Source organism: Elaeis guineensis, chromosome 10 (assembly GCF_000442705.2).
Source record: "Elaeis guineensis isolate ETL-2024a chromosome 10, EG11, whole genome shotgun sequence".
Taxonomy (NCBI): Eukaryota; Viridiplantae; Streptophyta; class Magnoliopsida; order Arecales; family Arecaceae; genus Elaeis; species Elaeis guineensis.
In genome coordinates, this window is record NC_026002.2 from 52,063,772 (window position 1) to 52,079,275 (window position 15,504).

The window sequence follows — 15,504 nt, forward strand, 5'->3', positions numbered from 1 at the left end:
ATTCATAGGGTACCCCAAAGAGACCAAAAGATATTTTTTCTACCATGCTGATGAACAAAAGGTGTTCGTCAGCCTTAAGACAACCTTTTTAGAAAAAGAGTTCCTTGGTGAAGGAACCGTTGTCTCTAAGGTTGAACTTGATGAAGTTCATTAGGTAGAAGGACCGACAGCAATAGCTGAATCTGAGTCAGATTTGATTAGATCAGATCTGGAGCCCAATGTACCTGCACCATTAAGGCAATCTGGTGGAATACCGCGTCAGCCAGATAGATACTTTGATTTCTTGGTCCGAAATGGTGATCCCATCGAACTCGATGAGAACAATGAGGATCTGATCACCTATATGAATGCAATGCAGAGATCTAATTTTGAAAAATGGCTTGAAGCCATGAAATCCAAAATGGAGTCCATGAAGGTCAACGATGTATGGACATTGGTTGACCCATCTGAAGGGGTTAAACCCATTGGGTGTAAATGGGTCTTCAAAAGGAAGAGGGGCACAGATGGAAAGGTGGAGACCTATAAAGTCCGTATGGTTGTCAAGGGGTATCATCAACATTATGGTATTGACTATAACGAGATGTTCTCCCCTGTGACAATACTCAAATTCATTCGAATAATGCTTGCAATAGCTGTCTATCTGGATTATGAGATCTGGCAGATGGATGTAAAGACAGCTTTTCTGAATGGAGAGCTGACCGAAGAGGTGTATATGATACAACCTGAGGGGTTTACATCCACGGATGAGTCCAAAGTGTGCAAGCTTCAGAGATCCATTTATGGATTGAAGCAAGCTTCTTGGAGTTGAAACATGTATTTTGATAAAGTGATCAAAATATATGACTTCGTTAAGAATGGAGAAGAAATCTGTATCTATTAATGGGCAAATGGTCCAGTTGTAGTATTTCTTGTCTTGTACGTGGATGACATTCTCTTAATCGGGAATGACATTCCCGCACTACAAGGAATAAAAGTTTGGTTGTCATCGCAGTTCTCCATGAAGGACTTGGGTGAAGCATCCTACATCCTAGGGATAAAGATCTATAGGGATAGATCTAAAAGGATGCTTGGGTTATCCCAATCCACGTCCATAGACACTGTGCTGAAGAGGTTCAGCATGGAGAATTTCAAGAAGGGCTATCTACCGATAGGCCATAAAATTTTTCTCTCTAAGAAGGATTATCCGATAACTCATAAAGAGAAAGAGCGTATGAGTAGAGTCCCATATGCTTCGATCGTGGGATCTATCATGTACGTCATGACATGTACAAGGCCAGATGTAGCATACTCACTAGGAATAGTGAGTAGATACCAATCTGATCCTGGAGAAAATCACTGAAAAGTGGTTAAAGCCATTCTTAAGTATTTGAGAAATACTAAGGACCAATGGTTGGTTTATGGCAAGTCAAATCTAAAACTTGTGGGGTTCACAGACTCTAGCTTTCAATCTGATCATGATGACAGCAGAAGTGTATCGGGTTATATCTTTACTCTGAATGGTGGAGCTATCTGCTGCAAGAGTTCTAAGTAGCATACTGTAGCAGACTCTGTTTGTGAGGCAGAGTACATCACAGCATCGAATGCCGTGAAGAAAGCTGTGTGGCTGAAAAAATTCATCACTGAGCTCGGAGTAGCACCCTCCCTCGATGGTCTGATCCTGCTCTACTGTGACAGCACTGGTGCCATAGCTCAGGCGAAGGAACCCAAAGCACAGCAACAGATGAAGCACATTTTGTGCCACTTCCACCTGGTCCAGGAGATCGTGGATCGAGGTGATGTCGACTTTCAGAACATCGATGGAAAGGAGAACCTGATCGACCCCTTCACTAAAGTCTTAGCGATAAAGAAGTTCGACAACCACAAGTCAAAGATGGGTATTAGATACTGTGCCGAGTGGCTTTAGGATAAGTGGGAGTTGTTGAAAAATATATTCCAAAAGTCAATCGTCAACCTATTGATGGTTGAGCAATCTTGTATTGTAATTGATTTGTTAATAAATAAAATATATTTTTGATATTTTTATCACAAGTTTTTATCTTCTAATGAACTCCGTTGTTGTGATGAAGTCCTTAAGACTATTTAGGTTTGATAAAGAGAGGATTTATCGATTAGTCCTTAAAATTATTCATGACTAAATGATAGGCTGTTAATAAGGATGACAGCTTTTATCGAGTATAAATCACTGTAGGCCATATGGGTTGGTTGTCCTCTTAACCAAGGAGTGTGGAGATACTGGTATGGCATACAAGTGAGATGTAAGAGTACATCATCATTGAACATGATCAACTCCAAAGTATTCTACTGTCGAGAATGTCTCTGATGGGATATAAGTATAAGTGTTTCTTAGACCTGAGATCGCCTCAGTAACTTGCAAGTAACTTACTATGCTTTGATACTGGACTAACTGAATTTTTAATTCAATGACAGAAGGCTTTTGGGCACAGTCAAGTACTTGTGAAGTCGGAGTGTGATCAAGATGGGATTGACCACTCTAAGTGTTGGAGAAGAATGAGTCGCTGTATTTCAATTTAGCAAAATCTTAGCCAGGATAATCCATCAGATGGATTTGATATTTTAAAATACAATGTGGACAACTTGATCAGAGTTGACAGTGGAACTCTGAGGTATCCTATGAGCATTCTGGTCAAGGGGATGAATTATATGGAAACTATATCCGTATGGGTTCTAAGGATGTTGTTCTACACATTCGACCTATCCAGCCATCGGATATCATTGCTAGATGGTCACTTCGATTGGTACAAAAATTTATTCTTATGCTATCGACTTAGGTTCGACCTATGAGGTCACACACATTAGAGTTCATGATCCGATCGGATGGTTGATCAATGATTAAGAATCATTCTGGAGTTAAACGATCAGTACGATTAACATTTAACCTAGTGCAAGTGTTGCAGGAGGATCGATTAGCAATTTAATTACTAATTGGCTTAATTTGATTAATCCAATGGGCTGAGATTAAGTCTAATTGAATATGATTTAATTAAATTTAGTTTGGGCTTGATTGGATCAGGTCCAATTGATTTATTGGATAAGCCAAGTGCAAGAAAAAACTAGTCCTAGTCCAATTAGGACTTGGGTCAACCTAATTTCTAATTTGATTAAAAAGTTAAATTAAATTTAAATCTAATTTAATCTGATTAAATTATATTTTTAATTGAATTAAGACCTATTTTAATTGGGTTGATTTGGTTTTAGTTTGATTTGATTTGAGAAACCAAATTTGAACAAGTCATTGATTGAATCTTAGTAAGACTAAGATTCCACCTTGCGCCACCTTAGCCCCCCATGCCCACTCTCTCTTATTTTGTCCGACAAAACCTTCTCTCCCAGACCTTCATGCATGCCCAAAGCTTTCCACTCTTTCTCTCTTACATGAAATGTGGTTGTGGACCAAGTCAAAGTATGAATTAGTTTGGATTTCAAATTCTATGAAATAGAATTTTAAGAAATCAAAACTCTTTCCTTATAGCACTGATTTTTCTTAAATTTTTTTTGAAATTTTTGTGACTTTTATGGCACATATTGTGCACCCTTTGCTAGTGGTGCATGGTAGAAAAAGGAGGGGGCACCCAAGAGTTGGGCACCACTTGTCTTGCCCTGTTTAGATTTTTCTTGACTAGGTATTTGATCTAGACAAGGATTCTTTATATCTCATTATTTAAGATGAATTTCTTCTTACAATTTTTGTGGATTATAGAGTATTGAGAGACCTTTAGGGCATGTGAAAATCAGGGACAAAGGGTGTTGGGCATGGAGATATAATAGACACAAAACTAAGTGTCTGGGTTAGAGCAAAGAGAAGAAGAAGAAGGTCTTCTTCTAAGGTTGCTGAGTTCACCTCTTTCCTTCCTACATCTGTGAGTTTTCTGAGAGTGTCTCATATCTAAAACTTCTTCTCCTACTTTTCATCTTTGAAAAAATCTAAATCAAGAAGAAGGAGGCATCTGATCGACAATCAAAGAAAGATCAGCACAGTACTAGCATACTGTGCTGATTTTCTGGACCAGGACTTCTGATCGTGATTCGTGGGCTCGTGTGGATGACTCCTAGAGGCTGAATGCATGTGCAGCTCACAACATCATCCTCAAGCCTGGATCAGAAAAGTTAGAACGTCTAACTTGCAAGGTAATAGATCTGATCTATTATATTTTATATACATTAGATGTAGTATAGAAATATGTTGATATGATCAACATATAGTTCTTGCTCTTCATATTTTAATTTTTGATTTAATACCATATAATAATTATGTAATAGGATCTTAGATCTAGGGATTCTCTGATTTTATAAGATAAATTTTGATTTATTTTAGTCTTCTGCTGTCTGATCTTGAAAAAGTTTCAAGATCTAACTCTGAAACCCTAGATCTGGTTCCTTCAAGTCTATCATGCTCGAATAAAGCATATAAATGTGAGGTATTACAGGATCAGAGAGCTGGTGGAGGAAGGTGAAGTAGAGCTTATGAAAGTCCATGCAAAGGAGAACCAGTCGAATGCACTCACGAAGGTACTTTCTTGAGACAGTTTTATTATGTGTGTAACTCGGATGGTTTTGAAGGATAAAGCTGAGTTTACAAGGACTTGGGAGTACCAAGGTAGAGATTGTGAGCTCAGATGTGGTGCTCCCGAGCCTTGAAAATACAGAAGAGGCAAGGAGTTAAGGGAGCAAGCCAGCCGAAGTATCAACCAAAGAACCAGTAGAGAAATCAAGGGATCCGAGGTACTACAGATACCTCGGATCAGGGAGATATCAGGGGTTCTTCACATCGGAATATCTTGGACTGATGTGGTATCGAGGGTAGCTCAAGTTAGTGAGCTATCTTGGTGGCTACCGACCCAAACATCGAGGTGAATTAGATAGAGCTGAGGTATTTGCTTCGAATCTGTGGTGCGGCTCATTTGGCTTGAGCATCCTCAATTACCTCAGCTGGGCAATTTTCTAGGTCGGATAGAAGCAGTATAAGTCTACTGGTTGGGCTTATGGTTGGATCTAATTTTAGGTGACTTAGGACCTTAATTAAAAAAATCTTAAGGGGCTAATCCATGATTTGGACTAGGTTTAAGTCTGAAAAGTGAGTGCATAGCGAGATATAGATGTACATAAGCTCAGTGAGTGCATAATGGGTTAGATATTGAGAGTTTTGTTGAGCTTGGACTTGACCCTTTTATGTACATATATATACATGTAATTAGGATAAGGATTATAATACTCTGATATTGTATGCTGAATACAGATATGAAATAAAGATCTTTCTCCCAAAAACTCTACCGTTGCCTCATCTTCTCTCCCTTCTTCTCAAATCTAGGGCATTCTTGATTTCTCTCATTCTTGAATATATCTGTGTGCTTTCGCATCTAGGTGATCTTTTCTTTTGTTGCTAGCTAATCACCAGGTTTCCATGCATGGTCTACAATTGCGCCAATAGATAGTAATCACAAGCTAGCCTCATTTATATAACATAATCCATGAAGCATCAAGAATCATCTATATAATATTAGTAAAATCATAAATGGGTATTAGGGGTGAAATCCTGAGCTGATATATAAGAACATAGAATAATCTCCTGGCATGCTACATGTCAAGTTTGAAAGTCTCCATGATGTTATTTTTTTATTTCTCAAGCCCTCGCAATCCATTGTCACCTTTCTCTCCATCATGATCGGCTTTAGCTTTCCCCTTCCAACTCCATCAGGTGCTTTCCTTCCTTTAATTTTGTTTTTTTTCATCTTTCCTTAGTTTTCATTGATTTTTCTTATATTTTCTTCGTTCCATCCCCCTCCAATCTCTCTCAGGCTTTCCTTCCCTTAATTAATTTTCCATCTTTCCTTCATTTTCATTCATTGTTCTTATGTTTTCTCCATCTTTCTTCATTTTCCCATCCTCAGGAGTCCCAATCGGGTGGGAGGCTTGGAGTGGCTGAAAGGGAAGCTTAGATGAAGACTTGGAGCAGCTGAAGGGGAAGCTTAAATGATGGCTGGGGTGCTATCCTTTTTTTTTTTTTGTTCATCTTTCCTTCATTTTCATTGATTGTTCTTATGTTTTCTCAGGATAAGTCAAAACTCTCCAAGTCCAAATAGTAAATATTTGTGGTTCAACAGCTTCGGTAGGTACTCTAGTTGGATATGTATTTTTTTTTTTGTTTCCATGTGAATGAGATTGGATAACTCAATCTTTATTTTCAGAATTGTCATCTAATTTTTTTTAAATTGTAAAAGTGTCATGCAAAAAGCTGATGACCATTCACTCTACTTACCATTTGATTTTTATTTTAAGTTAATTATACTCATTTATTAATAGAGTATTGCCAATATGAAAGAAGCTGATTATCATTCGCCAAAGATAGATAAAATATAATAAATTAGTAGCAAACATAGCTCAGAGGTATCTATGATATCATTACTTTATGCCACACTCATAATTTAATATTTTTTTAAGAAAGCCGGCTAACTCTCAGTTATTTTAGAGAATGGTGATAAAGCAGAACAAACCTCACCTCAAGTGAACACGCCACCTATTCTTGAATCATTTAAAATGATAAGTGAAATTTAATTTTATGAATTTAAAAATTTTAATAGAATGGTTTGATGTTATCATAGTGGTGAATCATCAGGACTTGTTGATTGGATCTTATGAAATCAGTACTTACAGGGTAAAGAAGTTATTTTATTGAATGTCCCATAGAAAAAAGTAGGCAAAGGAACATTCATTTCTGATAATAAAGGTAAGATGTTAATGGGTAAGAGTTTAGAAGATGTGTTTTGTGAGGTTTCTGTTTCTTATACAACTGAGCCTGATGCTCCATTGCTTGTAAAGGACAAAAGTCGAACTTTAATGAAACATACTATGGACACTCATATTGTTTGGTAGAAAGATTATATATGTATCTATACACATATATTTTTAATAGTAGCTTAAGCTCTAAAATTATATATATATATATATATATATATATATATATATATAATTTATATATTTTTTTTTTGCAGATTTAGGTTGGAGATATGATGGATGGTGCCAAAAAAAGATAGGAATTGTCTTGCTGATGGCTTCATAGGTTAATGAACTCTTAAATTTTGCAAAGTTAACTCTTTGGTCTCATCGATTCAAGTTTACTTTATTCTCTTTTTGGTGTAACAAAAGTGAGCTTAAAACTTATGTATAAAGTACAGGAGATCAGCTGGAACTTATTATTTTATATTTTAAGTTCTAGTGTTTACTTTCTTTTATATTCATAAATCTGATATTGGTATATGGCTTTGTTGTTTGGATTTTGATAAAACTAAAAAGGTTGTTGGGATATTTTTTTTGAGACTACCACTATATATATTCAATTCTCTTTAATACAATGGTGAAGATGATCTTATTTGCAGTTGTTTCATTTCTTTGAAGCTACTAATCTTCATATATTATTCAGTGGTATAGGATACTTAAATAAGTTACCAATGCACCATTTCTATTTTATTTATTATTATAGGTAATTTATTTTTTTAAATTGGACAGGACAGTAATGTCTAAAAGTTGATTATATACCCACATTTTATTATTAATAGTAGAGGTCTATTTATATCCATGCTTTGGTAACTCCTATGAATTCTGATTCATATATATTTAGTTGCCCACATTTAATAAAGTAGGGTGTATACTAGATCTATATCCATGTCTACACTCGTACCTACATTAGATGTTACGTGGATAAAGTAGAAGATACACGTACAAAAAAAAATAATATGGGTATAAGCTACATCCACACCGGACATACCTATGTTTAACCAAACATATGTACCAACGTAAGTGTAGGTGTATCTCCATATTTTTTAGATATTTACTCATGTATCTTTCATAAGAATATATCTCAGTTTTCTTATAGTGTCTATTCCTTCTCCTTCCAATCTCCCTTAGGTGCTTTTCTTTACTTAATTTTTTTTTCCATCTTTCTTTCGTTTTCGTTCATTTTTCCCATGTTTTCTCTATTTTTCTCTATTTTCCCATCCTAAGGAGTCCCAATCGGTTGAGAGGCTTGGAGACGCTGAAAGGAAAGCTTCGATGAAAGCTTAGGATGGCCGAAAGGAAAGCTTAATTAGATGATGGCTGTGGTGCTTTCCTTTCATTATTTTTTTTTTCTATCTTTCCTCCATTTTCATTGATTGCTTCTATATTTTCTCTGTTCCTTCTCCCTCCAATCTCCCTCAGGTGTTTTGCAATGTTTGAATGCACTTGAAATAGCTTTTTTCACCACCTTGGCGCGGAGAGAAACGACGCTTTTTAAAAACGTCGGCAGGTCAGTGTTGCCCAGCTATGCAACCCAAGAGGGGGGGGTGAATTGGGTTTCTAAAAATTTTAAGCCCAACAGATAACTTATGAAGAACAAAACAATGGCTTAAAACAATATTAATTACCTAAAGCAGTATTGCAAGGATATAATAAAGAAATAAGATAAAGCGGTAAAGCACACCACAAACACAAGGATTTATAGTGGTTCGGTGCTAACCTTGCACCCACATCCACTCCCCAAGATCCCACTTGGGAATTTCAATCCACTATCCTTTGTATTCAACCCGAATACAAAACGTCGGAAACTCCGACACTAGCTATCCCAAGCTAGATCACTTATTTCCCGGGTACAAGCAAACCCAAAACACTCCGATTTCAGGTTCGGATCAACCTTTCCTTGTTTTGGAAATCCTCCAAAAACAAGAGCAAAAACTCACAAAGAGTAAGAATATTTAGAGCACAGATTAATACAATAACAGCTCCTTTTATGAGCAAATATAACAATAAAAGCTTTACTCAAATGAAGAACCCCTTTTTCAGATTTTCTCAAGATGAATGAACGGTTGAACGAATGCTTGAGAAGAGGTTGATCGTTGATTGAAGATCTCTTGAAAGCTTTGAACGATCTCTAGATCAAGGTTGAAACGATAGGCGTAAAGAATTCTCTCCTTGAAAGATCTAGCTTTTCTCTTTCACAATCTCTCTGGTATATTGTGGATCCTCTCTCTTTTTCTCTATGGATATTTCGTTGATCTCAGGCTTATTCTTGCAAATTACGGATCCTCTCTTCTATTCTTCTCTCTTTCTCGTCTTTTTCTTCTTCTTCTCTTCTTTTTGATTTCACGTTTGATCCGCTATTTAATCTACAATTTCTTTCATCAAATTAAGCATTTTGTAGCATTAGAAGCAAGAGAAAACAATTTAGGCAGATAAAGAGCCGTTAGAGGATTTTTAGGAAGCATAAATGGCAATTAAAACGGGCAAAAAAATAGCCGTTGCTGACATTTCCCGTCGCAGGGGTCGACTCATGAGTCGACTCATGCTTCAGGGGTCGACTCATGAGTCGACCTCTGTTGCAAAAACCAGAGAATGCTTTTCTGGAATTTCTTGGCTCAAATTAGCAGGGGTCGACTCATGAGTCGACTCATGCCTTGTGGGTCGACTCATGAGTCGACTCACTGGTCGTGCCAAGCCAGAAAACTAGCGTGCCAAGGAGAATTTTTGCGTGCCAATCAGCTCACAGTGCCATGAGTTGACTCATGAGTCGACTCATGCACTTCAAACCTTCATAACTTCAAAAATATAAGTCCAAACACAATGAAATTTTCACCAATAGATTTCAAATCATTTGTTCTACCAAATGATACTATCAAATCAAGATTTGAGTGAAATTACGATTTTGCCCTTGAAGATCATAAGGACTTTTTTATTTTAAAATTATTTGAATCCCTTCAATCTGATTTGTAATCATCAAAATCAATCTAGGAGCAACAGTCAGTGCAACCTACCGACGCTTTCAAAAAATGTCGGCAAAAAATGATCACTAACTCCCTCTTTTACTGTAATGCGTGCCAACTCTCTTGCGATGTATTTGCTCAGAATTAGTGATTTCTTTATTCATGAAAAAACATTGGAGGGTAAAACTATGCTGGGAGATTCTTTGCTCTCCAAAAACGTGCATGAGGTTTATGCATATGGTTTAACTCTAATTATCACAAAAGATGATCGTGTTGTAAATATTTTTAATATATATATATATATATATATATATATATATATATATATATATATATATATATATATATATATATATATGTATATATGTATGTGTGTGTATATATATATATATATATGTATATATACAAAAAATGATCGTGCTGTAAATATTTATAATATATATATATTAAAAGAAGAGCGAGCTTGACTAGCTTAAAGAGGATTATACATGACCAAATTTCCTTGTAGCTGATGGGAAGGAATGACTTGATTGCCGTTTCTTGCTTAGCAAAGCATAAAAAGACCATGAAATTCTTATCAAAGGCTCAAGTTCTCTCTTGCAAGTCTATTTGAATATGTTCTGCCCCATCTCATAGTGATACAACACCATGTGGAAGTTCCACTCACTGTGTTAGATCCAATAACAATATACACCATCAAAACTATGCTGGCATAAAGAATCAAGAATACAAGTACTTGTCCACTCGGTAAGCTCCCTTGGTATCTGACCCAGATACTGTTTTCTGACGTCCGTTGAACATCCATCAGAAATTGATACGACACTCTCTGTATGGTACACTGACAATCAAAATCAAGCTCTGCCACAGTGTTGTTATATCTGCCCCAGACCAAGTTCATCTTCGATGTCATCTCCGTCTTCAAAAAGCTTTAGAAATCGAGCCTGTTCTTGTTCCCTCTTCCTCTTCTGCCAGTATCTGTATGCACCAACAGTTCCAGCAGCAGCTATAACAGAAACCAATGCACTGATAACTATCACTAGAACCACATGCATTTTGTTGTCAACAGATACACTCTTTGAGCCAGAAGTTATACCAGCATCTACAAGAGGAACAATGGTCAACAACATAGTCAGGGCAAAAACATCAAAGCAGATACAAAGCCATTGTGTGTGTGCACGCGCGCACGCACCCATGAGAGAGAGAGAGAGAGAAAGAGAGAGAGAGAGAGATTTGCACCAGCAGCAGCTCTACACTCCTCGCATATGAATGTGGCATTGAACTCCTCCTCCTTAAAATGTATAGATTTGCCATCAACAAAATCATCAAGACACAGTTCCCACTCATCAAAAACATCATCAGATTTTATACTGTCCATCTCATACAAACCACAGCGCTTGCACTTATTATCTGTAAGCTCTGTCAGAGGCTGCAAGTAGAATAGTATATCATAGTGAATTGCCTGAATGCAAACATTTCTTGGCAGCTAGGTCTCTGTATTTAAAGCCAAGACATTGATAGATGGCAGTATCCTCTGTCAGTAAGTAGAGGTCTCAGGCAAAAACAGATATAAGAATGTCCTTGATTGCTACTAGGACTTGTGGATAGGAGAGAATTATGAATTTGTTGAAGTGCCTTAATATCTGCAATAGGTGGTAATTTTTTGCTTAAGAGAGTGCTTGCTGGCGAACTTTCACATTCACCAGTATGGTAGTATTGATGAAAGACAATAGTTCAAAGCTAAAACAAGTCAAAAGTTCAAATTTTGTGCTGTCAGTCTGCACCAGAATCTAATGATCATCTATTCTTATCTTGCAATTTTATGACCCAAGTTTGGCAACATTTCCTGCTTGTTGAAATATTAGCAAGCCTGCACCAACCAAACTCATGTCCCTCTGGTCGACTTGGACACATGACTTGCAACTTTCTATTCAGCAAGAATGGGACAATCTAGCTATGGCACGCATCTGGCGTATCAAAAGAGAGTAATAACAGAAATTTTGACAAGACCACCCAGGATGCCATGACAACTACTGATTGAGTCAGAGGTAACTAGCTCCACTGAACTTCCCAACTGACAGGCAAAATCACAAATAAGATATCTACTATCTGTTCCACATTGTCCTCCCCAGAATTTCAATGTAAACCTTGTATATCCTTTCATCATTTCAATGAAATGTAGGCAGGCATTTTAGCCCTCCTATTTCTCCAAAAAAAAAAAGAAAAAAAAAAAGCTGCTGTCAATGCTGAAGATTAGTCAGAGATAGCAAAGAGAATGTGAAGAAGCATGTCTTGATCTTCACCAGATGTTATCCTTTTCCAAAGAGCATCTTTCATATAATGATGGAACTAATTAAAAGATAAAGTATTTCAAAGTTATTTCCTTTTTAAAAGATTATCCACACATACATTTGGAACTGAAATCATAAATCTATGATCCCAGTCAGATGTTAAGCAAAACATTGAAGCATGCCCAGCCTTCATCAGATTACAATATCCATATGCAATTTAGAACAGAAGTGATATATTGGTGATTTGCCAATATTTTTCTTTAAGCCAGTGCTAACATCATGATGCTGCATTATAATATCGACAATAATAACTCTACTTTCTAAACTATAGACACCCAAAATTCCAGTTCCATGCTCAGCCATGAAATTGGGTTCAGACCTAATTGCTTAAAATAAGTGTCCTTAGATGACAGAGAGGACATTATGGATGTTTTATGCTTGTAAGAATAGAAAATTTTCTGAAAGTTTAAGATCTCCATTGTTACCAGAGGGCTGTCCAGATTTGTTTACCATTGTTAAAACCTCTAAACAATAAGTCATTTTGTCTTGTGGTTATTAATTAAAAGCATACTAAGATAAACATAGATGGATTTCTAATTATTCTTCATGCCAGTAACAAAAACATAAAAAGCATCAATTGTTCATGAAAATGTTACACTAAATTGACAAAATTAGCTACAAAATAAAGTAAACTTTTGAAACTGAACAAAGTGTTATATAAAACTAAGACATACCCAGAGTTTACTCTTAAATAATGAATTAAAGGAGAAATTCATTTTTCAATCAAAGTTGGAGGAAAGTGGGAAAAATTTCTTTGCTGCCATAACAAGTGCTCAAATGAACATTTTTATAGGCCCCATCTCATCTCTATAAGAATTCTAGCCTCTTAAATAGGATCATGACAATGATTGTGGCTACTGAATCAACATACAATAACCTATTGCAACTTATAGTAGGAAAAACAAATACAAGGTTCTTTCTTCCCCACAGAAGTACAACAGCCAGATGGGCATGTTGACTCTGCTGAAGCTAATATCTTTGAAAATTCTTTGTTTGAACAATATTTAGCTTTAGATGAAATGAAAGATGAATGCAGAAATGGGAAGGAAAGAATTCAGTCATTAACATCTTAAAAAGGACAAACCTCATGAACTTTAGATTTTTTTGAAAAAAATTTTATGATTAATGGCGGGAACCAAGTCCCATTGGCAAACTTCTAGAGAAATTCTTGAGTCTGAGTTTAATGTTATCATAGCAGTAGAACACTAGCTCACTATAAGATGAGGACATGAGTAGATTCAGAAAACAACAACCTTATACACATCACCAAATCATTGCTCCTTTAGTTATAAGCACTCAAAAGAAGGTGTATTCTGGTTATAACTCAGATCAAGCCTCCAACAGTCTTAAGCATAGGAGCACCAAGGGGACCAATATATTAGTAATTTTTTCTTTGATTGCTGCAAATTTAAATTGACCAAATATGAAGTAATTCTTGCTTGCAAATTTAGTAAAAACTTCCCTCGAAACCAAACCAGGTATATACCCAGTGACATGGTAGGATAATATTTCCTAAGGTGAGCACAATTATTAACACTAGCAATGAATAGATGGGAGAATGATTGTTGCTTATGTATTTTGTGCTAATATGATTTATCTAAGTTTGTTCGCTCTACACCAAGAGAAACTAGTGTGGACAACAAATAAGAACATAACATAAATAACCATGCAACATAATAGATTTTGAGTCATCTATGTGATGAAAGAATTATAGACCTGCCAAGACTCTTTGCCCCTGAAAGTGTAGAAAAAGTGTTTCTCCTTCACATCTGGCAATATTATCTTTTTCTCCCCTCTACAGTAAAAATAAATGGTTGGCTTGCCAGCTAGAAATTCATGAGTATTAGAAATTTGGATTGACCCAAGTGTAACTGCCTTTGATGAAAAACCTCCTGCAGAAATAGAAGTTCTGTGACAACTTTAAGCAAAAAGATATGCCCCAATCTGAAAACTCTAAAACCTTCACCCATGATCATAGAAGCCAATACTATTAAAGTTGACAACTTGAGAGCATTTTATGGAAAGATATCAAACCACACGAACCATGAATCTTTATTGTGCTTGCAAATTTTAACCTTTTAATAAATCAACAGATACATATGGCAAGAACAAAAAAAAATAAAAGCAAATATCCTTTTCCATTTGCACTGAATTATTTCGTCTATTCTATCAACTACCACAAATTCCTTTATAACTCAATATCCAAATGTTTCCTAGTATTCCATGACCCCTCTCTCTCTCTTGGATTGGATGTAACTTCCATAATGTTTGTAGTTGATATAGTAAGCCACAAATTTCTCTAGGTAAAGAAACTACCCATGCAACAATCAAGCACTGTAGGTCAACATGCATAGTCGTATGCTTTGACTCTGAAAAGCATGCTCCAAAAAATTTTAGCTGATCTTCATTTTCTGACTCATTGCTTCAAATTCCTATATTAATTTTCAAGGAACTGAAAATAATGTATTTGCAATTGGGGGACAAAATCAACCATTGCAATAGCACAAAGAAAACGAAAAACAATTCATAAAAAACAAACCTAGGAAACACCCTCCAGCTCATATTTAAGTTTTTTTTCGGAGGAGAAAAAAACTCATGAACAATAAAGAATCTGATGAACGATAATAATTTCACACCTATCCTAAACAAAACCTGTCCTCTTACCATTATTATCCAAACTGGCAGCCAACTCTTATTTTCTTAATTATTTCTGTTACTCCTGCAAATCATATCTAAAATTCAACTAGATTTTAGCAGTTTCCAACCTCTATCCTTTCTTACTCTCTCTCACGATATGAATTAGAAACCTGTGAAATCTCCCAACTGTTCCCAAGAAAATTTGATAGACTTCTCCAAATGCATGCAGTCAATTTATTCTCTTTCCTGTCTTTAAATAAGAGGGAAATCCATGCAAAATATTTACAAATAACATTTTTTTAAAGAAAAAGAAGAGAATTGGTTTGCTTTACTAGGAATAGAGCACAGAAAGACGCAAGAAATGAGGACGAGACGAAAAATCGAGATCCCGGGAAGAAGAACACATCTCGGCCTCTTCATATCGATCGAGTGGGTGACGCCCAGAGCGCAGAGCAGAGAGGTTTGGAGCAGGAGGCCGGTGGAGAGAAGGGCGGGGGAATGGGTTCTCCTCCGGTGACTTGGCGGAAAGGCTACGACCCTGGCGTTCTAAAAGGGTCTAGGATTCAGATCCGAACCCGGTAAAAGGAGCCGGGGTGGGTGGGGAAACGGAGTTCAATTTGGGAAAAGGTGTGTTTTTTTTTTCTTTGTTTTTTTTGGCAGGAGGTAAATGGTAATTACCTTTTTTTTTTTTTTTTTCTGACAACAAATGGTAATTGCCTTTGAAATTTTCTTCATTCATCATAATGGTCAGGGATTCTCTCTCTATCTTC

The 15,504-nt window shown here is 36.3% G+C and overlaps 1 protein-coding gene across 1 annotated transcript; it reads right to left on the reverse strand.

The window, feature by feature from the left end:
• Positions 1-10,258: 10,258 nt before the first annotated feature.
• Positions 10,259-15,282, reverse strand: LOC140852089 (uncharacterized). Its single transcript, XM_073244869.1, has 4 exons — positions 15,067-15,282; positions 13,814-13,989; positions 10,986-11,175; positions 10,259-10,848 (listed from the first exon to the last, which is right to left on the reverse strand). The coding sequence occupies exons 1-4, from the start codon at positions 15,152-15,154 to the stop codon at positions 10,622-10,624; spliced, it is 681 nt and encodes a 226-aa protein (XP_073100970.1). The 5' UTR covers positions 15,155-15,282; the 3' UTR covers positions 10,259-10,621.
• Positions 15,283-15,504: the final 222 nt, after the last annotated feature.